Here is a 19,556-nt window from a genome sequence, read left to right on the forward strand (position 1 = left end):
TTTATTATTTTATAATTAACACACTTTGTATTTATACTTTTATTTTGATTTATTTGATCTATTTTAGAAATTTTAAATTTTGCCGTATATTATATTAATCGTATAATAATTTTAATAGTGTTTATCATAATTTGTTTCCTTGTATTTAAGGAATCTTTGAAAAAACTAAAACTATTTGTTGTATTTTTCACAAACCCTAATTTATGGTTAGTTTTGGGTCTCTAAAGACTCGTTTTTCTGTATGTAATTGTCAACTGTCTTTACCTTTGTATCTTCGGTCTAACAATTTTGGTTATCATTATACTGGATATAAGAGTATATCTGCATCATCTAGGCTATTCAACTTTATAAATCCCCAAGATGTTGGAATTAAAAGATATTTTAACACTGGATTTTTTCCAAAATTAGGAATTTTTGACTCACATTTGGCCAGTAAAATTCAACCACAATGTGTAGGCGTACCTTTTTCATTCAAGTCTAAAAATAACTTTTCTACTTCTAGTGAAGGCAGAGTTACTTGGGAGGACCACGAAGAAATAGCTGAACTCTTGTATACGGAATTTAAGTCAACAAATCCCCTAACCCTAAGATTCACTGACTTACACGAGATGGTGGAAGCTGTAGTTAGAAAACATCATTTTTGCGAAATTTCAGGAGAGTGCTCAGAAGGGGCACTGGAACAGATTCAAATGACATGGCTAGAACTTTATGAACAAGACTAAGTTAAGTACACTTTTGTAGGATTTTTTAAAGGTTATAAAATAGATGTTTATTGTATATAGCGTAGTGGTATAGAGATTAAATTATTGATTAAATCTTAAATTTAGAGCTACTTTAAAGCTTTTTAAAGTAAGTTTGGACGATTGCACTCTGATTTAATTAAATAAAGTACATGACAATAGGACGATTGGGAGTAAAAGGGACGCTGTTAAGAATGAACTTCCCTTTTTGTCAGGAGAACCTGGCTCTGTTGGAGCAGGCGATGAATCCGAGCCTCCTTGCCTTCTTCTCAAGTTTGTATCCTCAGATTCTGAGGGTTTGACTAAAGGATCGACTTTAACGAGCCCTTTAGAGTCTGATAATTTCTTGAAGGCCTGTACCTCGTCTGGAGTGTACTTCCTACCGACTTGTATTATACATTCGTCGTCAGGTTTTTCGAACTTTTCGTCCTTTTCAAATTCTTTGTGGACCAGGTTTTTGTACTCGTTCTTCTCCAAAAATTCAAAGTATTCGTCAGCATCTACCTTGGCCCAGTCTTGGTCTTTTTTCAAGTAGAACCTGGCGTAGTGGTCTTCGGCATTGTAAGTGAGAGTGTTTTTGTCTAAAAGTCCAACCTTTAGTGCCTCTGGAGCAAGACCTTTATAAAATACTTTGACGTAGTCGGATTTGAAGCCAGTCTCGGGTTCCCAGATTGGCTTTTGGCCATCTTTAACCTTGTCAAAACCATCGTCGTACATGGAAGCATACAACACAACTGTCTTGACGGATGGTCCAGCTCTGGTTTCTGCCTCTAATTTGAGCTCTGTGGTAACAACGGCGTTTGGGTCATGGTATTTTGTGGAAACGTCAAGTTCAAACCCTGATGTTGAGCATAATGATAATTTTAAAAACAAAAAACCAAAAATTAAAGACTTCATTTTAAATTTTAATTATTAAGAAATGATAATTATGACCAAGTGGCACCATTCCCTTTCCCCTTATCTTGAGTACAGAAGTGGCACTTTCTCAGAATTACGACCACCGAAGAATTCCCAATAAAGGGCCTCGGTATTAAAACTTGGACTGTCTTCCATTCAAAAAAATTAAATATACTTAAAATAAATATGTGTAAGCCAGAGCAGCTATAACTAAGATGTATGTGATGTAGTGTAGAGAATCATTCATGAGAGTAAGAATAGGAAAAACATGGCCAAAGTCAGAGCGAACATCGTCACTACCATTATTATAAATTGTCTAAGTGATATGTTCGCTGATTTTGTGAGCTTGTTGGACTCTTTGGCGATATGGGTAACAGTGTCCAGCTGTTTCTCTTGTTCTCCAGTAAAATTAAGCAAAGCCTGTTTTTACATTAAAAACTAATAGTATATAATAATTTATAATAACTAATAGAATAAAATGTGTTAATATTTATTCATATACCTTATTGTCTTTTACTATAATGTCCCTGTAACGAGCTACTTTCGATTTCATTTCCTAAAAATAAAATCATAAATGATTGGTTAAAATCATAAAATCAAATAAAAATATGAAAAACAACACACATTTGCTAGTTCAGCGATTTCTCCTTGAATCTGTTCCTGAAAGTTTTCTGGCTTATTGGCCCTTCTCCTTCTTGGCCCTTTTTGCGATGTGTCGAGATCTTCAGCCCAATCTTCTATGAGTTTATCGAACTCTTCATTTGTCATGCCTAAATTGGCTCCGTATCTTTCGTAATTTTCCCTCTCTGAGTTATTCTGATCAATTAGGTACATATCCCCGTATATTTGGTCGGTGTTTTTCAAGGTTCCAGAGCTTCCAATCATTTCTACTGTTTCTCTTGCGACATTTATTCGGTTTCTTAACTCACTTAACTCTAAGAATATTAAAAATTGCTATGAAAAACCTTGAGCAGAGACTCCAGTTTCACACTCCTTCAGCATCGAATCCATCATTTTGAAGCACTAAAATATTTTAATTTTAGTTAATTTGTTTACTTGGTTTAAATTTGTGGTTTGTACCAAATCTGTGAGATCCACCGTTTTGTTCATGATTCCTTGCTCTACAAACTCCAAAAAGTTGGCCAAATCGGCCAGAAATGCTCTGTTACCTTGCATAATATTTTATTATCAACATTTGTGGAATTTTTTCAGAAGAATACTAATTATACATAATATATAGTAACCGCATATTGTGTAGAGTTAAATATAGAATAACAGTATGTTGTATAATAACACATTAGTTTTTTTTAAGTCTAGATTTAATCTTGTTGTATTCAGGTGTATTTGAAAATGATTTGTAGTAGCGCCTTCTCATCATTGACCACGTTACACATGACATAAAGAATCTAGAGGAAGAAGTGAGTGTTGATGATAATAATTTACAGGTCAAGGCAATTCAAAGCCACTGTTGAGTAGTAGTAAATGGACTTTAAATCTTTACATTTGCTGGCTGAAATAGCTTTAAAAAATCCTAAATGTGTGTTAACATACAAGAAATAAAGTTACTATCAATGTTTAAATATAACTTATTAAATAAGTTTAATACCTGTCAGAGGCTTGAAAGACGCTAATGATGCAAATGCGATGACTCCTATAGATTTTTTGACCCCAGTAGTGTTAATTATGACATTAGTGTAAATGAACAGTACCAAATACACACAAGAGGTCTACGATGTGATTTTCTAAAAAATTAAATTATCACTTATTTCATACGTTTTATGTATTCAAACCCAATTTTCTGTAAAATTTGACCTAAAACTGATAAAATTTTAATTAATTAGGGTTACTTGTTGCTGGAATCCTCAGGGAAACTGCCAAACTAACCAAGGATCCAAATACCAAGATCGTTGCTAAATATTTGACAAATATGAGTTACATAAAAATTCATATACTTGTATATGTCTTAAGAATATAAATATAAGGGAATATTAGAGGTTTATTACCTGCACATGTGGCATTAAATACTACTAGATATCTTTCACAGTGAAGGTTCGTTAGCTTCAGGCTCTAAAGAATTTAATTTTGTTATGAATCTAACGGTTATGAGATGCGATAGTGAAAGAAGGACTGAAACAGACCATGTTATTGTAACGCCGTTGAAATTGAATTCATTAATTAAAATCCTTCTTTTCATTTATCATTTTAATATAAACTGTATATAATTTATTTTAAAAAATAAATGTGTAAATTTAAAATAAAAAATTATTTATTGTAAAACTGGTTATTTCCGGCTTGGATGTGTGGTGGAACGTTTGGCATAGGCATTTGCATTTGTTGAGGCACACCTCCCGAAGGAATATTAAAATTTTGAGGATGGCCTTGATGAACTGGTATATTGCCCATACTACCTCCCATCCCATTCATATTTCCCGACATACTGTTCATATTAGATGACATACTATTCATATTACCTCCCATACTATTCATATTACCTCCCATACTATTCATATTTCCTGGAATTCCATTCATATTTGGCGGCATATTAGGAATTTGATCCATGTTCATTTGCATAGAACTCATAGGTGGAGGAAAATTACCGATGTTAGGTCCCATACCTGGTATGTTTCCTCCAGAATTGGCCATGCTGGTGGGTATCGTATTCATACTCGGATGCAAAAGACCCATGTTTGTTGGTAAATTTGGGTACATTTTCATAGTCGGTTGTAGGTTAAATCCTTTATTTATAGGTCCCTGACTGCTTAACAGTTCTTTAAGTCTGTCTTCTCTTGAGTATGGAGTATAGCTTGCCATAAATTTAGCGAATGAGATATTGTTTGAAGGTGGTTTAATGGTGTTTGCCTCTGCGTTTTGGAAGCTTTGTAATGTTTCATAAACCTTGTTCAATACTGTATCCTGCTCAGGTTCTCGTTTACTGAACTTTGGTGATTGTGGAGGGGTTCCTAAGTCAAAATGAATGAGATTGACTGTTTCAAGTAGTCCCGATCTGTATGGATTTGGGAGATAATTTTGCATATTGTCGCCGGATAGGGCGGACCTAAGATCAAGTGCAGTAACATTGTTGACAAGTAACTTCTGGTTAGACGCTACATCTGCATATTCAATGGCCTGCTTCAGAAATTCATCCTCCCTTTTATCGTTGGACAAATTCGGGACAGTTTCGCTGGGGATAGGACCAGGTGTAAAATTAGAAAATGTAAAGTAACTATTCCCAAACGATGATCTTGATATAGTGCGATATGAAGTCAAAAGCTTCTCAATTTCATCCCTTTTCTGAAATAAACTTTTTAAACCTGTTAAATCACGTAACACTACCAACTCTGATCCATCGGAATTTTTGTCTTTAGACTCCAGTTCCTCTTCAATAGACCACTCTTTTTTAAAATTTTCTTCTTCGTTATTCGATTTGTTTCTGTAGGGGGCCATTATTTGTATATTTCCTTGATTTGTGATATTTAGGGTGTTAGAACCCTGGGTTAACAGATAGTAAAACTGGTCTAATGCGTATTGATGATATCTTTTGCTTTCTTTCCACATTTCTTCCATAACTGGCTTAAATTTGTCAATCAGAACATCCACGATTTTTTCCAAATCTACATAATTGAATGGTTTATCAGTTTCATCTTTCTTATCCTTATCATTCTTCTTGTCCTTTTTATTATCTGTTTTATCTTGTTTTGATGTAAAATATGTTTTGTCTCCGAGGTTAGATCCTGGGAATATGTCACTAACGTCGTGTAAATCGTTGAATCTGGTCAGTTCCGATTTTAGCATTTTCGTAATTTCTTCTCTTAGAACAACTTTCCAGTCAGTTTTCTCGTCAGGTTCTAGAGTTTCGCTTAAGAAAGCGTCCATATTCTTAGGCGAGGGTGCTGGAGGCTTCGAATACCTATTTCTTATAACTTGATTTTTGATGTATGACGGGGATTTTGGACCAATTCTTGGATACATGGGAGCATACATTGAGTTGTTCATGTTAAACATATTCTGCATGCCTGGCATTGTGGACATACCACCTATTCCTCCCATCTGAGGCAGAGGTGGCATATTCTGCATGGTTGGTATATTCTTGGGCATGATTTGAGGACCTGGTTGTGAGGATTTTGGAGAGAACTGAACACCTCTCATTCCTGGCATGACCATTTGTCCCATTGGAGGCATTTTAGGGTTAATTTGCTGAATAGGGATCTGATTACCAACTTTTTGGGTCATCTGGTTGTGGTGTTGCATGGGCATAGGACCCATATTAGGCATTGGATGACCCATTGGGCCAGGGTACATTTGAGGGTGCTGGATTTGTGGACCCATATGTCCCATTTGTGGATGTATCTGGTGTGCTAATTGTGGATGTAATGGCGGTATGAAGAAATTTGGCTGTTTTGGTATCATTTTTTGTCCGTCTGGTAGGCCCATTACTTGTCCTGGAGGCCACATTTGTTGAGGAAACCACGTTCCTGTCATATTTGCATATTTTTCTGAATCTCCTTGATTTATTGTTTCCTTAATTTTTGCTGTGAATGATTCTTCGTCCATTCCTTCCGGTTGTACCACTTTTGGTGGTACTTTTTCCTGGAGTTTATGGTATTTTCCTCTTGTCATGAGACCGTGAGCAGAAGTTTTCCTAAGTTCTCTTTTTCTTGGTTCTTCTTGTTTCATTAGTAATTAAAACAAGGTATAGTATTAATTTATACCATTTTAACAATATTATACAAAACACATACTTTGACGCTTTCCTTATCACCACAGGAATCCATACATTGATAAAATTCAGATCAAACTCAATTTATAAATCTCATAAAATTTCTTCAATAGTTTATAAATATTTAAATGTTTTTATATGTATAAAAGTGTAATAATTTGAATCGATTAAAAGGTTGTAAGTTGGAATATTACTTTATAAAACTCAAAATTCTTGTTCCATTAGTTTATTCTCTAAATTCCATAAAATTCCTTATTAAATTTCTCAAATTCCAGCTCCAATTATTCCTTACATCTAAATATTACCCTTGTTCGGTTGAAAACATTTGACTGCTTATCTGATTAAATATGCTATCTCTTGATTCCCAGTGTTGAGGTCGGTTGCATTGATTGGTAAAATTCCTGGAATGTGACCATCATTCCTTGCGTTTTGTCCTGAACCAGGCTTGCGTAAAACAGTGCATCCCCTTCTCCCTGTTTTAGTACCATGAGTGGTACGTATGGTGGGAGTCTCGCTCTTAGTGTTTCCAGGCAAACCTTAACTTTGTGTGCGTTACTCGATGTCGACTGTTCCAGTGCGAGTGGCACGAGGGTTGCGTTAAGCTGTTCGAACGAGGGAACATCAAAGGTACTTTGTAGCAAGTTGTTAGGCACATTCATTCCAACCCACAGCAACAAGTACTCCCCATTAAACAGTAGGTAGAAACACTCTTGCAACAGCGATTCAAAGGATAGTGGCAATCCTACACAAATTTTAACATACAATGAAAGATATTCATATAGATATATAGTAGTATAAATAGTATAAAATACCCTGAAGTAACAATTCATGGGAATTGAGTTCGTTTGATAGGTTATAGAGTTGGGGGTATGCGTACAAGATAACTTGATCGATTTTGCAGCTTCTGAACTTGGTGCTGAGATAGACCCTGTAGTCCTGGTTATGGTCGTCCGTGAACAGTGTGGTTTTGAGGAGACCCAGAACGTATAGTGAGAGTACTCTGGATAAGTCTACTGTAGAACCCAGTATTGACATACTGCTAATTACTCTTGAGCAGTGTGTTGTTAGGTGATTCCTTGCGTCAACCATTTTCCCGCTAGTTTGGTACACCTTAATCGCTCCCAAGAGCATGTTAAACACCAAGGATTCAACGTTTACACTGTTAAGGACTGTTCCCAAATCATTTGAAATTCCCACTGCTGTGTTAAACACTCTTATCCTTCTTTCTCCTGAGCTGTTAGTGTGTAATAGGGCAGTTTGGATGTACATGACCTTCTTTCCAGCTAAATCAATATTATATTTATTAATATATAAATATTATTATATAATATGGTATATAAAAATAGTATCATATAATATGATATTTTGAAACCTGAGCTTGTGTTACTTGAGTTAGAGGTATCTGGTACGAAGGTAATGGTGTAGCTGTGGTCTTCAGAGGTTGTTGGGAGTACCATCAGGTCACTTCCTCTTACGAAACAGTTTCCGTGCCAGTTAGTAACTTTCCAGCCCTTGCTCAGCCTGATTCTCATCACACTTTCCCACACTGTTGTTCTTCTCACCAAGTGCTTCAGCTCATTAACCAACTTGTAGTTCTCCGCGTGATTCTTATATGGATAATAATATATGTTTCCTACAAACGAATTAGTAGGTTAAATATGATTTTAGTAAATGTAAAGTTAGAATGAAGATGACAATTACCTGATGTTAAAGTTGACATGTATTGTAATTTATCCAAGTTGAGTGCCTGGGGAGTACATACAAAGAGGTCCAGTGTGGTTTGTGTTTGGCACATCATGCAGCTGAAGTCTTTGCACTTTTCAAGTGGGTGGATCTTGGACGTTGGCTTCTTGTTCATATTCAGCACGTTCGATGATTGGGGTGCCGATTCTGCCTTTTGTGCAGACGTTATTGAGAAGTCTCCAAAGGTACATGGTGATGCTGCAAATACGATTAGCTTTCCTCCGACGTGTTTCATCGAGTAATGTGCGCTTCTGATTGCACTCCCCTATAAATCAATATAACAACCAACAATAATTCAGAATAATGAGTATGTCTAGAAATAGCTTACCAATGCCGATCCTGTGGTTGTTGTGTTTTTCCACAATGATGGCAATAAATCTAACATACGGAGGAAGTCCTAAACATTCATTATCAACTGCTTTTTATTTTATATGTTAATAAACACCTGTGAGGACTCTTGTAGGTTTAATAAAACCTCTCCTGGTAATGGGAGGAACAGGTCTTCCAAGTCAGACACAATGAGGAGTTGGTAGTTTTGTGGACCCTTGGAAATTTGGTAGAAATGCACTGTGGAGTCAAAGGTCATTAGACCCACGAGTGTGCGATTATCACACGCAAATTCGTTGCCCATTATCAGTTCCTAAATGATGTATTAAAACAGTTTAATATTAAAAGTTCTAAATATTTAATATTAAAATGTGATTTAATTGTATTTTAAAATGGTTTAAATTCTAAAAAACGTACTTTGATGGTTTTACAAACAACTTCTAGCATTCTTGAGTTTACTGCGTTCGAAGAGACATCGATTAGGAATAGATACGATGGTGGCTGTGGTGGTCTGACCGTATAGTCAGCTGAGGCCATGAACTCTACTACTCCACAACTCAACTCTAGCTCATTTTGTTGGTTTGATCCTGGGTATTGGTTAAAGGACGAGAGGTATCTATTCTGGAGTTCATTTGATGTGTCACATAGGTTACAGATCCAGAACCTTTTAGAGGGGTCTGTTCTTACAAAGGGGTTTATATAAGCTCTGCATTGTTTACATCTAGTGATTGATTCATTTCCGTGGTTTACTAATGGTACAGTTTCAACTAAAACATAGAATTAGAGCTTTAAAATTTAATTTTTAAGTAAAAATGCGTAAAAATTACCTGAATTGAGTGGCGTGATTGTGTAAGAAAGAGTTATACCAGATTTTTGGTGCAACTGATCTGTTGAGGGGAGTGTTCCCACCGATAGGGAAACAAAATTCTTCGTCGTATTTGCCAAAACAACGGATTCCAAAACCTCTTCATCCGACTTGTATCCTACTGTTGAAGTTGCGGAGAAGTTATCGTGGAACACTTGACCAGTATGACTCTTAGATGTGGGTCTCACTGTTGTCACACCTAGAATTAGTTATTAAACAAGCTTATGTATTAAGTAAGTGAAAAATACCTTGACCAGATTGAGCCTTGTTGAGCTCCTCTAATTTTGGTGGTGGCACTGGGGCAGGTGGAGGTTCTGAAAAGGCTGGAGGCACCTGCGAAGAGTACTCCAAACTAGAGGTGAAATGGACGCTGGGTGGATTAGCGTATGCTGCGTTTCCAAGTCCACTTCTATTTACTAACCCTATATATATGTAAGTTTAGAGATATATTTTATCATATTGTTAGTGTTAGTTATGAGATTTTTAATACCTGATTGATTTGGATTATAAACAGGAGGCACGCCAGGGCCAGGTGGAAATTGTTGACCTAAAATTTTTAAAATTTAGATAAAATACCAGGAAAGGTCTGAGGTAAATTATGTGCATATCCTCCAGCGGTTGGTGGAGGATTTACTGGAGGATGGGTAGGCGGATGAACCGGATTTGCGAATGGAGTTTGGTGAACTGGGTTTTGGACGTTAGGAAAAGGATTCGACGTCCGACTAGTTAAACCCTGTTTGGGATTTGGCCAATTTGACGCCATCTGGTATTAGATTGATTTAAAATATAATGTCTGAGTATAAATTAAAATAAACTTGGATGTATATAACAAAATCCAATTTACCACATAAGATGAACTTATCAGACCTATAAATACATTTGAAAATCTATTGATAAACTTTTAGGTGAAAAATGAATAAATTATTAGGTCTAAAGTAAAAAGTAATTGTCTCACTCGATCTTCTAAAGCCCCCAGTGTGTTAATTATAGTAAATTATAAATTAACACTCTTAACAATTCGACCTAATAAACATTTAAAATTATTTACAAAATAAATTTATGGCATATTTTTAAATGATACTTAAAATTTATGAATTGATTTGCGCAATTTCTTCATAAACTTTTACTCAAGTTTTTTTAACTTGAAATCATATTTCCACTTTATGAATATAAATTTTTGTTAATTGTCTTTTGTAAAAGTAATTAAGCCAATGTCACGGTCTATTTTATTTCAAATTATTTAATACCACACATTTAGTTAAAGAATTATTATATTATTTAAAAATTGAGATTCATCGCATATATAACTATTATGATAGTTTATCTGTACCATATAATGTTTTCTATTGTAAAATATAATATAATTTGGGATGATTCCATATAATTCACTGATAAATGCCAAAGATTGAGAGTTCAGGGGCTTTGCGCAACCCTCTGCTATTTGGTTGGAAGATAGATGACCCAAACAATGATAACTTACTGGGATGTGTTAAGCTCATTGAAAGTTTAGGAATCTCGTTTTTGGTTTTGGATTTAAACACTCTGTCAGCTAAATTGGGATCGAATGGCGCATTTCAACACCTAAATCACGTAGATAACTCTGAATTTTGCCATTCAGAAGAGTTTAAACTATTAATTGGGTTCAGTCCCTTAGGGAAAAGTGATTTGGCTCTCCCTAACGAGCTCTGGTCACAGAGAATTGTATCGTTCATTCAGACTAGTGATTTTAAAGTACTCAAAACTCAAATTGAATGGTCCTGTTATGTCTCATCTCGCTTTATTATGATTGATCTGGAGTCCGTATTATCAAATTCACCAATTGATATGGTTAATAGTGTACCGGGTAAAACCTCTAATAGTCCAAATCATAGCAACCTAGAATCTGATAGTTATGAATTAATGGACAAGTTGGTGCTATTTTGTCAGATTCTCTCATCATATTTAACTCAGCCTAATTTGCCAACAGTATGCATATCATTGGACTGCTGTAAAGACTCCTTAAATACATGGAATATGATTTACGAACTGTGTGGTTATAGTGATAAGGTGAAAGTGTGCCTAAAACTCCAACCAGTGGAAACTGATATTGAAATGTGGCTTTCTGAGCCAGTAAAGTGTGTAGTTTTATCTGAGGATACATTCTTAAGTAATAAAAGGGTAATGCTAAATAAGTCAGTCTCAAACCAACTCTCAGTACTGATGAAAAATAATGTGAAAATTGTTTTAGATTCTAATTTAAACTATAACAGCCTCATAAGCAATGATTGTTTTATTCAAAACAACAATGATAGTGGTAATTTTGTGGAAGAGGTTGTTATGCGGGATTTTGAGAGTGAAATTGATGTTAAAGATGTGTTGAAGGCAGTTAAAAGATGTTACTCTAGGATTGGTCCTTTGACTATTAATGAATTGTATGGTAGAGGTTATGAAGATTTACTTCAGGTACCACTTCAGCCACTCAGGGATAATTTGGATTCCTCAACCTATAACGAGTTTGAAAAGTGTTCTTTCAAATACAACTGCTACGATCAAGCAATTTCTTCCTTTATCACAACCAAACACGGTGAATTGAACCAACCAAATAATTTAAACAGTAATATTAACTACTCAGTATATGTGTTGGGAGCCGGTAGAGGTCCATTGGTGGAGGTTGTAATGGATGTTTTCAGGAGAAATCACATCCCAACGAGTGATTTCGTGGTATATGCTCTTGATAAGAACCCCTACACAATGTTAACTTTGGATCATAAAGCTCAGAGTAATAGGTGGGCAAATGTTAGGCTAATTTGCAAAGATATGAGAGAACTAAACAAGAGTATGTTTCAGTCCAACGGCAACAGTGGGTCTAAACCAGTTCATTTAGTAGTTAGTGAGTTACTGGGCCCGTTTGGTGATAATGAATTGGCCCCTGAATGTTTACACGGATTTGAAAGGTCATTTAATTTACTTTTTAATAACAGGGTAAGGCTTGAGTTTATCCCTAGTAGTTACACTTCATATGTGATGCCACTGCACTGTCCTCAAATTTGGGCAAAAATCAAGTCATTTGGGAACACTAAAAACTTTCATATGCCATACACAGTTTACTTGAAAGCATATTATAACGTTGGTACCATGCATATGGACTGCTTTAAGTTCGAACACCCTGATACTCAACCCCCTAAAAGAGAACAAATTCGTGATCTTGAGAGATATAAAGTAATGAAATTCATTGCTAGAAGTGATTGTTATGTTCATGGGTTTGGAGCGTATTTTAAGTGTACTTTATTTGATAAAGTGGAAATCTCTATACTCCCACGAGATTCTGAAAACGTTAAAAGCTGGTTTCCTATGTTCTTTCCCATAGAAATACCGTTCCCAGTAAAGAAATCTCAGGTAATAACACTCCATATTTGGAGGAAGGTCAATGATCTAAAGGTGTGGTACGAATGGGCCTTTACAACCCCTTACACAACAGCAATACACAATGTTAATGGACACTCATATAGTATATCCAAGTGTTAATCTATTTAATTTGTTATGTATGATTTTAAGTGTATGTATATATTGATTGTGTTATAAGCAACAAAGTCTTTAAATAAAAAATTGTGAACGTGGAATCTTGAGGGTTTATGGAAAAGAATAATTAACCAAGTGTGAATAGCTGAGAAATGTGTTTAGAAGACTAATGTGTAAGTGAATTAAAATTTTTAATGAGTTTAAGTTGGATCAATAATTAATATTTCAGTTGCGACGTTGTAGGACCCGACTTAGTTTTTTTGACAGTTTATAAAATCTTGTCGGAAATTATAAAATATAAATATACTCAATAAAAGGTATTTTTATTACATATCATGCTTTATCTCTAACCTTCTCTACTAATTCTCATATATTTAGATCTTTAAAATTATATTTCCTCTGCACTCATATTTATTTATCGTTATTTGAGGAATTTGACATATATAAGTAATTAACTAACGTTAATTTATTATCAGATGGAATACGCTAAAGAGTTAGTAGAAACAGCAAACAAGCTGGTTGCAGATGGCAAGGGTATTCTGGCAGCAGATGAGTCTGACAACACAATCAAGAAGCGTTTTGATGCAATAGGACTTGAAAATACCGAGGAAAATCGAGCAAAGTATAGATCGCTTTTGTTTACCACTCCTGACCTGAACAAATACGTTTCAGGAGTTATATTGTTTGAGGAGACCATGTATCAGAAGGATCCAAACAGTGATAAAACTTTATTGGAGCTTTTGAAAGAGAATGGACTATTGGTGGGAATTAAGGTTGATAAGGGTTTGTTTACACTCCCCTTACTAGGAGAGACGACCACAAAAGGTTTCGACGACCTTTATGACCGCAGTACCAAGTTCTACAAAATGGGAGCACGTTTTGCCAAATGGAGGAATGTGTTGACTATTGACAGGAGCAAAAATTTGCCTTCACAGTTAGCTTTGGAGGAGAATGCTCAGAACTTGGCCAGATATGCGCTGGTGTGTCAGTCTGCTGGATTAGTGCCGATTGTTGAGCCTGAAGTGTTAATGGATGGAAGCCATTCAGCAGAGGAGTGTGAAAAGGTAACAACTAAAGTGTTGGTTGAGGTGTTCAAGGCACTTAACGACTACAACGTACTTCTTGAAGGAATGTTACTGAAGGTTAATATGGTAGTTCCAGGAGCTCAATATAGTTCATCTGGTTCTGTTGCCAACGTGGCTGAGTTAACTGTTAGATGCTTACTGAGAACAGTCCCAGCTGTTGTTCCAGGAGTAGTGTTCTTGTCAGGAGGACAAAGTGAGCTGGAAGCAACTAAGAACTTAAACGATATCAACGAACGCCTTCTAACGTTGACAAACTATTCAAACTCTGAAACTAGTGATAACAGGAGCAGTAGGCTTTGGAAGTTGTCGTTTTCATATGGAAGGGCACTTCAGAGTAGTTGTTTAAAGGTGTGGAGTGGGAAGGACGAAAACGTCAAAAACGCTCAAAAGGTTCTACACCAAATGGCCAAAAATAACTCACTGGCAGCCCAGGGTAAATTAACCAAGAAGGATCTTGAGGAGGTTGAAAAATTAACCAAGGATATGGTTAAATCAACCCTGTACGAAAAGGATTATAAATATTAAATGCAGTTGATTGTATCAGTAATATAACTATATGTTCATTTATATTTTACACAGTTGAATTAGATTCCAGTTGTGTGGTGTACTTGTTTCTAAAATTTATTAGAATCGGTACAATTAATTATTTCTTTCATAATGACGACGCCTTCAGATGATCCAGAAAAATTAAACTCGGATGCAGATGCCAGGAGACTCGAGAATTTTTCGATACAGGAACTGAATATGCTTATTTTAAAGCTTGAAGAGGTAATTTAAATTTTTACTAATATTGAGTTATTTTGTGTTTAAAATATTGAGAAATTATTTACATTTGTTTTCACTTGAAATTTAGGAAGTAAATGAGTTGCAAAGCCTAGTTAACGCACTAACGATCGCAATGGAGAGATTCCAGGAATCCAAGAAGGCTTTGACCGAGTTGGAGAAGAAAAATAAACAAATCCAAGTTCCTCTCACTTCATTAGTATACGTTCCAGGTAATATATATTGAAATTATTTTCATATTTTTCCCTTAAATGCCTCTTATTTATGTAAAACCTCCATAAATATTTAATACATTAATTTTCAGGGGAACTGACTAACCCTGACAAAGTGTTGGTTTCAGTAGGGACTGGATACTATGTGGAAATGGATTTGAAAAAAGCAGAGGATTACTATGAGAGGTATACTACACATCAGTCGTATATAGTAATAAATATTAATAATGAATATTAAATGTGTATATTAGGAGAATAAGGACAGTTGAAGAACAAATGTGTAAATTGCAAGCTATTTTATCTGGAAAGGCGAAGCAGATAAATTTAAGTTATTCATATCTGGACCAGAAATTGGCCATTTTAAGAAACACACAACTGGCAGCCCAAACTACAAGTTGAACGACTTGCACACCTAAATAAACAGTTTTAAAAGTTTAATTTTAAAATATTCTTGTCTAATTACGTGTTTATTTGAGTTTTGCGTTTTTCGCTATTTTTTGTGATTCTGCACAACACAACATCACGAAAATAGTTTTTACTCCGGGTACACTATTTTTAATCCATCTATTCCCTTGGAATGGATTTAAATATAAATTGTTTGCGTTTCTTTGGTTCGTTGTGGCCTAAAATGAGGATACCCACCTATTAGATTGATGGTGTTTACGACCACAAGCTGTCAATAATAATCTACACCTAATAATTACACCGATTAGATACCTTGATAAAGTTTTGGACTTCTTAAATATGGGCGGGGTTTGGTAAAATGGAAAGAGTTATAGAAAAGTATAAGAACGAAATCGTTCACTCAGTTGAAGAGTACAACGTGCTTGTTCTCTCAGGATACCCAGATAGTTACATGAACTCCTTTGTTCCGTTTTACCTGTTTAACAGAGGTTTCGCAGACCAAGTTAAACAGTCCCCTAACCCCCCCAAAATCTGCACAGTTTTCAATAACAAACAAGACGTGCTTTATTTCAGTGACCTCTGCTCAGCACTAGTCAATGATAAAACCAGAGGTATGGAGTTATTTTAATTATATAACCCATAGCTATATAATAACAATTATCCTGATTAAGTATGTACATGGTATAGTGTAAATTATACCATTAGGTATCCGATAAGACATTTTATTTGTTCACAAAATTTTTTAGTAACAACGGTATTTGACGGTAACTCCAACTATGATAAGAAGAGCGAAATTGTGTATACGACGGACGAGTACATACTCCGAAAACTACTAGTGGATCCCCTGCTGTCAGAATTCTCGGTCTTCATATTGTGCAATGTTCAAGAAAGAGCACTTAACTTGGATTTGCTTTTGGCACTTTTCAAGCGTCTTTTGAATGTACGGAAGAGACTTAGACTTGTACTCCTGTATCAGTCCACCAACGTTAACTATATTCTTGAGTATTTTAAGAGGGAATCGCCAAACGGGCCTAATGTACCAGACGATATTCCAACTCCAGATTTCTTTTTTGGAGAATTCCCATTAAAAGACGTACACTACATTTATGTAGAAAATGAATTCTCATTCTATAAAGTTAGTTACCTGTCAAAGCCAACTTCCAATTATATGGAATCACTCATATCAACAGGTGTGTCATGACTTAATTACATAAATCACATATATATTTCATATGCATAATTGGTTTAGTATATGACATATGTAAGAATGAGAGTAGTGACAATATCCTAATATTTGTCCCTACTCGAGAGCACGCACATATACTGAAGGCTGAACTTGAAGAACTTGCGAATCAGTTTTCAAGCGATAAAGGTGCGATTAACGTTATGTGTCTGAGAGGGAACATTTATATGGAGAATAAGGAAGACGTCTTGAGAAACATTTTCATATGCACAGACGTGAACGATTATAACTTTGGGATGGGAGAAATAACGTACTTGGTGGACAGTTGCCTGACCAGACGCCTGTCATCAGAGTACTTGAATACTGGAATGAGCGAGAACATAACAGCCTCAACCAGAGAGGAAATGATGATTAAATCATCCCTGATACACAACATACGCAGAGGAATATGCTATAGATTATTGACGCAAAATGATTATAATTCAATTATCCAAGTAATAATTTATACTGGTTAATTATTTAACAACGCTGTAGTAAGTTAATTAATTTTTAGGAGTTTATAGTCCCTGAAATCATGACGAAGGATCTCACGCTGACGGTTCTGTTGCTGAAATCACTGGGAATTTCCAAGTTGAATGATTTTGACTTTTTGACTAAGCCGCCCGCAGAATCCCTCAAGCACTCGTTATTCACACTCTACATGCTAGGTGCGATAGACACTTCCGGTGAATTGGTCTATCCAATAGGAAACTTGATGGCTGAATTAAGAGTTACACCGTATCTTTCGAGCTTTTTGTATCGATCAGTGGAGTCTGGATGCTCAGAGGAAGCACTAATCATCTATTCAATGCTTCAGGTTCTTTCCCATTGGAATACCTTAAATATATATAATTTATTTATAAATAAATAGCCCTTACATCTCAATTCGTAACGTTATAATAATATTTAGGTGAAAGAAATTCTATGGAAGAAGTCTAGTAAGATATACCGTAATGATACATCTTACTCAAATGACCGTTTGGAAAGCGCAAAGCTAGCTTTCGCAGCCCTGGAGGGTGATTTGGTTTCATATTTTAACATGTTTCAACTGTCACAGTATTATAAGGATGAAGATGATAAGTGGCTGTCGACACACATGGTTAACGAAAGAGCAATACAAACAGCCCAGAGAATAAAGAACAAGACCTCAAAGTTGCTTGAAAAGTACAATCTCGAGACCACCAGCTGCGATGGCAACGTCGAACTGCTCATCAAGACGATATTCTCGAGCTTTTTCCTAAACGTGGCTTGCAAGGAACATTTGATAGTAAACTTCCAAAACTCCAACCAGATCATACAACACCTTAAGGCCAATCAACCATTGAACGCCTCAGATCCAAAAAGAGAAGACCAACAGCCATATGTCCTAGTTAAATCGTAAGAATTTACTTAATCCTATCCTTAAACTTTGATCTAAAATACTTAATTCTGTATCAAAACCACTTTCAGTGTGTGTTTAATTTGATTTTAGGTATGAAAAGTTTAATTATAAGCCATTGTATATTCACCCGTCCTCATTTATTGTCAATGAACAGCCTGACTGGGTAGTATTTAATGAATCTAACACCATTGATGGGAAGTTATACATGCATGACATAACAACTATAAGACCAGAGTACCTTTAATACTTAGCTTTATGTTCTTTAAGGAACGCCTTACACATATTATGGTTATATTAGTTGCTGTTTGTTGAATTCGGTTGATTAATTTTTAGGTATTTGCAAGAACTGGCTCCACATTATTTCGGAGATTACGACGTCAAGCCCTATTTGGAGACTTGTTAAAAATTTTAATCTTAACCTTGTAACTTTACCACAACTACACATTAGCATTGTTTGTTTATTTGTATCATAAATTTTAAATTTTTATTATTTTGTTAATTTTATGTAAAAATTTTAATTTATCCTTGTTTGATGGTAAATATGTTGAATTTATTGTTAGATTATCAATGTTGTCGGTGTTAGCTCCCCTGGTAGCAAGGTCGCTGGCCAGGGGGACTGGAATCTCGAGTACAAGACTTTTGCTCTTCCAAAATACTATAAATCGGTGTTCAATCTGTTTAAATTCAACAAGTAGAATCCCAGTTCATGACAGTAGAAAATTATCAGAGACTGAAGGACACACAGAAGATAATAGTATAAAACACAACAAGAATGTGGAAAGAAAGATGATAAATAGTTTGAATTATAATGCAAAATTTGCCGATTTTATAAGGAAGGACACCAAGCCAGATGACGGAATGGGTTATGGCCTAGTGGCACTATTTATCGCAATGTTTGGAATCTCATTTGCCTGTGTTCCACTATACGAGTACTTTTGCCAACAATCGGGGTATCTGGGAACCACAAAGAAAACAAAAACATACACACCACCGCCTGAAAGTATTAATATTTACTATAACAACGCACATAACACTATTAAAAATAGTTTGCTAGATTGCATTAATATTGATTAGATTTGAATTTGAGAAAGTTTGAAATTGATTTTGTGACTCATTCTAACCTGAATTGGGAGTTTAAGCCCTGTCAGAAAAGAGTAGTGGTCAGACCTGGTGAGACTACACTATCTTTCTATACGGCTAAGAACCTGAGTAAAGAACCCGTTATAGGTAGTTTTAATCTTCATAAATTTGAATAGGAGTTGCTGCATACCATGTTATACCGGATGAGGCTGGACTTTATTTTAATAAAATACAGTGTTTCTGCTTTGAAGAGCAATTACTAAACCCAGGTACACATGGGAAATTGTATTTAAATTTTAGGAGAGGAGGTGGATTTACCCGTTCTTTTCTTTCTAGATCCCGAAATCGTAAAGGATAAAAAACTACGTAACAATTTATTATATTAGTTATATATATTCACAATTTAGTTTGTTAAATGACTCGAATGTTTAGATGGAGTTGATAAGATCACATTGTCGTACATCTTCTTTGAAGCTAATTCTGAAATACCGCCAGAATATAAAAGTTTATTTAACCAGACGTCTGAACCCATAAAAAATAGTTGACTGTCTATTTCTAATAAGACTAATTATTTCTAATAATAGTGATATTTTAAGTAAAT

General features: G+C 35.3%; 11 protein-coding genes across 11 annotated transcripts; 6 read left to right on the forward strand and 5 right to left on the reverse strand.

The window, feature by feature from the left end:
- Positions 1-23: 23 nt before the first annotated feature.
- TpMuguga_01g00094 (Iron-sulfur cluster assembly family protein) lies at positions 24-722 on the forward strand (the record flags this gene model as incomplete). Its single annotated transcript, XM_760528.2, has 1 exon — positions 24-722. Exon 1 carries the CDS (start codon positions 204-206, stop codon positions 720-722), a length of 519 nt encoding a protein of 172 aa, XP_765621.2. The 5' UTR covers positions 24-203.
- A 153-nt stretch (positions 723-875) lies between these two features.
- On the reverse strand, positions 876-1,637 carry TpMuguga_01g00095 (uncharacterized protein; the record flags this gene model as incomplete). Its single annotated transcript, XM_760529.1, has 1 exon — positions 876-1,637. The coding sequence occupies one exon, from the start codon at positions 1,635-1,637 to the stop codon at positions 876-878; it is 762 nt and encodes a 253-aa protein (XP_765622.1).
- Positions 1,638-1,841: 204 nt separating this feature from the next.
- Positions 1,842-2,855, reverse strand: TpMuguga_01g00096 (putative integral membrane protein). The gene is made up of 5 exons (XM_760530.2): positions 2,694-2,855; positions 2,603-2,660; positions 2,262-2,572; positions 2,140-2,193; positions 1,842-2,057 (listed from the first exon to the last, which is right to left on the reverse strand). Exons 1-5 carry the CDS (start codon positions 2,811-2,813, stop codon positions 1,881-1,883), a joined length of 720 nt encoding a protein of 239 aa, XP_765623.1. The 5' UTR covers positions 2,814-2,855; the 3' UTR covers positions 1,842-1,880.
- A 64-nt stretch (positions 2,856-2,919) lies between these two features.
- On the reverse strand, positions 2,920-3,916 carry TpMuguga_01g00097 (putative integral membrane protein). Its single transcript, XM_061304918.1, has 8 exons — positions 3,736-3,916; positions 3,641-3,704; positions 3,485-3,547; positions 3,411-3,455; positions 3,347-3,379; positions 3,244-3,288; positions 3,081-3,168; positions 2,920-3,043 (listed from the first exon to the last, which is right to left on the reverse strand). Exons 1-8 carry the CDS (start codon positions 3,829-3,831, stop codon positions 2,935-2,937), a joined length of 543 nt encoding a protein of 180 aa, XP_061161495.1. The 5' UTR covers positions 3,832-3,916; the 3' UTR covers positions 2,920-2,934.
- TpMuguga_01g00098 (uncharacterized protein) lies at positions 3,885-6,355 on the reverse strand. Its single transcript, XM_760532.2, has one exon. It carries the CDS (start codon positions 6,309-6,311, stop codon positions 3,900-3,902), a length of 2,412 nt encoding a protein of 803 aa, XP_765625.1. The 5' UTR covers positions 6,312-6,355; the 3' UTR covers positions 3,885-3,899.
- Positions 6,356-6,495: 140 nt separating this feature from the next.
- Sec24a (Sec23/Sec24 trunk domain protein) lies at positions 6,496-10,216 on the reverse strand. The gene is made up of 11 exons (XM_760533.2): positions 9,866-10,216; positions 9,780-9,836; positions 9,538-9,711; positions 9,252-9,488; positions 8,842-9,191; positions 8,543-8,737; positions 8,426-8,494; positions 8,056-8,362; positions 7,727-7,987; positions 7,167-7,637; positions 6,496-7,096 (listed from the first exon to the last, which is right to left on the reverse strand). The coding sequence occupies exons 1-11, from the start codon at positions 10,050-10,052 to the stop codon at positions 6,705-6,707; spliced, it is 2,700 nt and encodes an 899-aa protein (XP_765626.1). The 5' UTR covers positions 10,053-10,216; the 3' UTR covers positions 6,496-6,704.
- A 369-nt stretch (positions 10,217-10,585) lies between these two features.
- Positions 10,586-12,919, forward strand: PRMT5 (PRMT5 arginine-N-methyltransferase family protein). The gene has a single exon (XM_760534.2). It carries the CDS (start codon positions 10,685-10,687, stop codon positions 12,791-12,793), a length of 2,109 nt encoding a protein of 702 aa, XP_765627.1. The 5' UTR covers positions 10,586-10,684; the 3' UTR covers positions 12,794-12,919.
- Positions 12,920-13,217: 298 nt separating this feature from the next.
- Positions 13,218-14,436, forward strand: fba (Fructose-bisphosphate aldolase; the record flags this gene model as incomplete). Its single annotated transcript, XM_760535.2, has 1 exon — positions 13,264-14,397. One exon carries the CDS (start codon positions 13,264-13,266, stop codon positions 14,395-14,397), a length of 1,134 nt encoding a protein of 377 aa, XP_765628.1.
- TpMuguga_01g00102 (prefoldin subunit alpha) lies at positions 14,426-15,326 on the forward strand. The gene is made up of 4 exons (XM_760536.2): positions 14,426-14,640; positions 14,726-14,867; positions 14,960-15,053; positions 15,119-15,326. The coding sequence occupies exons 1-4, from the start codon at positions 14,530-14,532 to the stop codon at positions 15,264-15,266; spliced, it is 495 nt and encodes a 164-aa protein (XP_765629.1). The 5' UTR covers positions 14,426-14,529; the 3' UTR covers positions 15,267-15,326.
- A 74-nt stretch (positions 15,327-15,400) lies between these two features.
- Positions 15,401-18,312, forward strand: DHX35 (Oligonucleotide/oligosaccharide-binding (OB)-fold family protein). The gene is made up of 7 exons (XM_760537.2): positions 15,401-15,883; positions 16,019-16,462; positions 16,522-16,949; positions 17,009-17,311; positions 17,405-17,871; positions 17,966-18,109; positions 18,209-18,312. The coding sequence occupies exons 1-7, from the start codon at positions 15,631-15,633 to the stop codon at positions 18,276-18,278; spliced, it is 2,109 nt and encodes a 702-aa protein (XP_765630.1). The 5' UTR covers positions 15,401-15,630; the 3' UTR covers positions 18,279-18,312.
- On the forward strand, positions 18,306-19,538 carry COX11 (Cytochrome c oxidase assembly protein CtaG/Cox11 family protein). The gene is made up of 5 exons (XM_760538.2): positions 18,306-18,875; positions 18,950-19,102; positions 19,132-19,224; positions 19,256-19,321; positions 19,388-19,538. Exons 1-5 carry the CDS (start codon positions 18,443-18,445, stop codon positions 19,498-19,500), a joined length of 858 nt encoding a protein of 285 aa, XP_765631.1. The 5' UTR covers positions 18,306-18,442; the 3' UTR covers positions 19,501-19,538.
- The last annotated feature ends 18 nt before the right edge of the window (positions 19,539-19,556 follow it).

This window comes from Theileria parva, chromosome 1 (assembly GCF_000165365.1).
Source record: "Theileria parva strain Muguga chromosome 1, complete sequence, whole genome shotgun sequence".
Classification (NCBI taxonomy): domain Eukaryota; phylum Apicomplexa; class Aconoidasida; order Piroplasmida; family Theileriidae; genus Theileria; species Theileria parva.

Bases quoted from the DNA above. Each gene is read 5' to 3' on its own strand.
- DHX35 (XM_760537.2), top strand. From the start codon at position 15,631: ATGGAAAGAGTTATAGAAAAGTATAAGAACGAAATCGTTCACTCAGTT. The intron at 16,950-17,008 runs GTAATAATTTAT...ATTAATTTTTAG, and splicing joins ATTATAATTCAATTATCCAA to GAGTTTATAGTCCCTGAAAT. The intron at 17,312-17,404 runs GTTCTTTCCCAT...AATAATATTTAG, and splicing joins TCATCTATTCAATGCTTCAG to GTGAAAGAAATTCTATGGAA.
- Sec24a (XM_760533.2), bottom strand. From the start codon at position 10,052: ATGGCGTCAAATTGGCCAAATCCCAAACAGGGTTTAACTAGTCGGACG. The intron at 9,712-9,779 runs GTATTAAAAATC...ACATATATATAG, and splicing joins TTATAATCCAAATCAATCAG to GGTTAGTAAATAGAAGTGGA. The intron at 7,988-8,055 runs GTAATTGTCATC...ATTCGTTTGTAG, and splicing joins CATGTCAACTTTAACATCAG to GAAACATATATTATTATCCA.
- TpMuguga_01g00096 (XM_760530.2), bottom strand. From the start codon at position 2,813: ATGCAAGGTAACAGAGCATTTCTGGCCGATTTGGCCAACTTTTTGGAG. The intron at 2,194-2,261 runs GTGTGTTGTTTT...TTTTATTTTTAG, and splicing joins AAATCGCTGAACTAGCAAAT to GAAATGAAATCGAAAGTAGC. The intron at 2,058-2,139 runs GTATATGAATAA...ATGTAAAAACAG, and splicing joins TTATAGTAAAAGACAATAAG to GCTTTGCTTAATTTTACTGG.
- TpMuguga_01g00098 (XM_760532.2), bottom strand. From the start codon at position 6,311: ATGAAACAAGAAGAACCAAGAAAAAGAGAACTTAGGAAAACTTCTGCT.
- TpMuguga_01g00097 (XM_061304918.1), bottom strand. From the start codon at position 3,831: ATGAAAAGAAGGATTTTAATTAATGAATTCAATTTCAACGGCGTTACA. The intron at 3,705-3,735 runs GTTAGATTCATA...TAAATTCTTTAG, and splicing joins CACTATCGCATCTCATAACC to AGCCTGAAGCTAACGAACCT. The intron at 3,169-3,243 runs GTATTAAACTTA...ACACACATTTAG, and splicing joins GTCTTTCAAGCCTCTGACAG to GATTTTTTAAAGCTATTTCA.
- TpMuguga_01g00102 (XM_760536.2), top strand. From the start codon at position 14,530: ATGACGACGCCTTCAGATGATCCAGAAAAATTAAACTCGGATGCAGAT. The intron at 14,641-14,725 runs GTAATTTAAATT...CTTGAAATTTAG, and splicing joins TTATTTTAAAGCTTGAAGAG to GAAGTAAATGAGTTGCAAAG. The intron at 15,054-15,118 runs GTATACTACACA...TGTGTATATTAG, and splicing joins GCAGAGGATTACTATGAGAG to GAGAATAAGGACAGTTGAAG.
- PRMT5 (XM_760534.2), top strand. From the start codon at position 10,685: ATGCCAAAGATTGAGAGTTCAGGGGCTTTGCGCAACCCTCTGCTATTT.
- COX11 (XM_760538.2), top strand. From the start codon at position 18,443: ATGTTGTCGGTGTTAGCTCCCCTGGTAGCAAGGTCGCTGGCCAGGGGG. The intron at 19,103-19,131 runs GTAGTTTTAATC...AAATTTGAATAG, and splicing joins GAGTAAAGAACCCGTTATAG to GAGTTGCTGCATACCATGTT. The intron at 19,225-19,255 runs GTACACATGGGA...TTTAAATTTTAG, and splicing joins AGAGCAATTACTAAACCCAG to GAGAGGAGGTGGATTTACCC.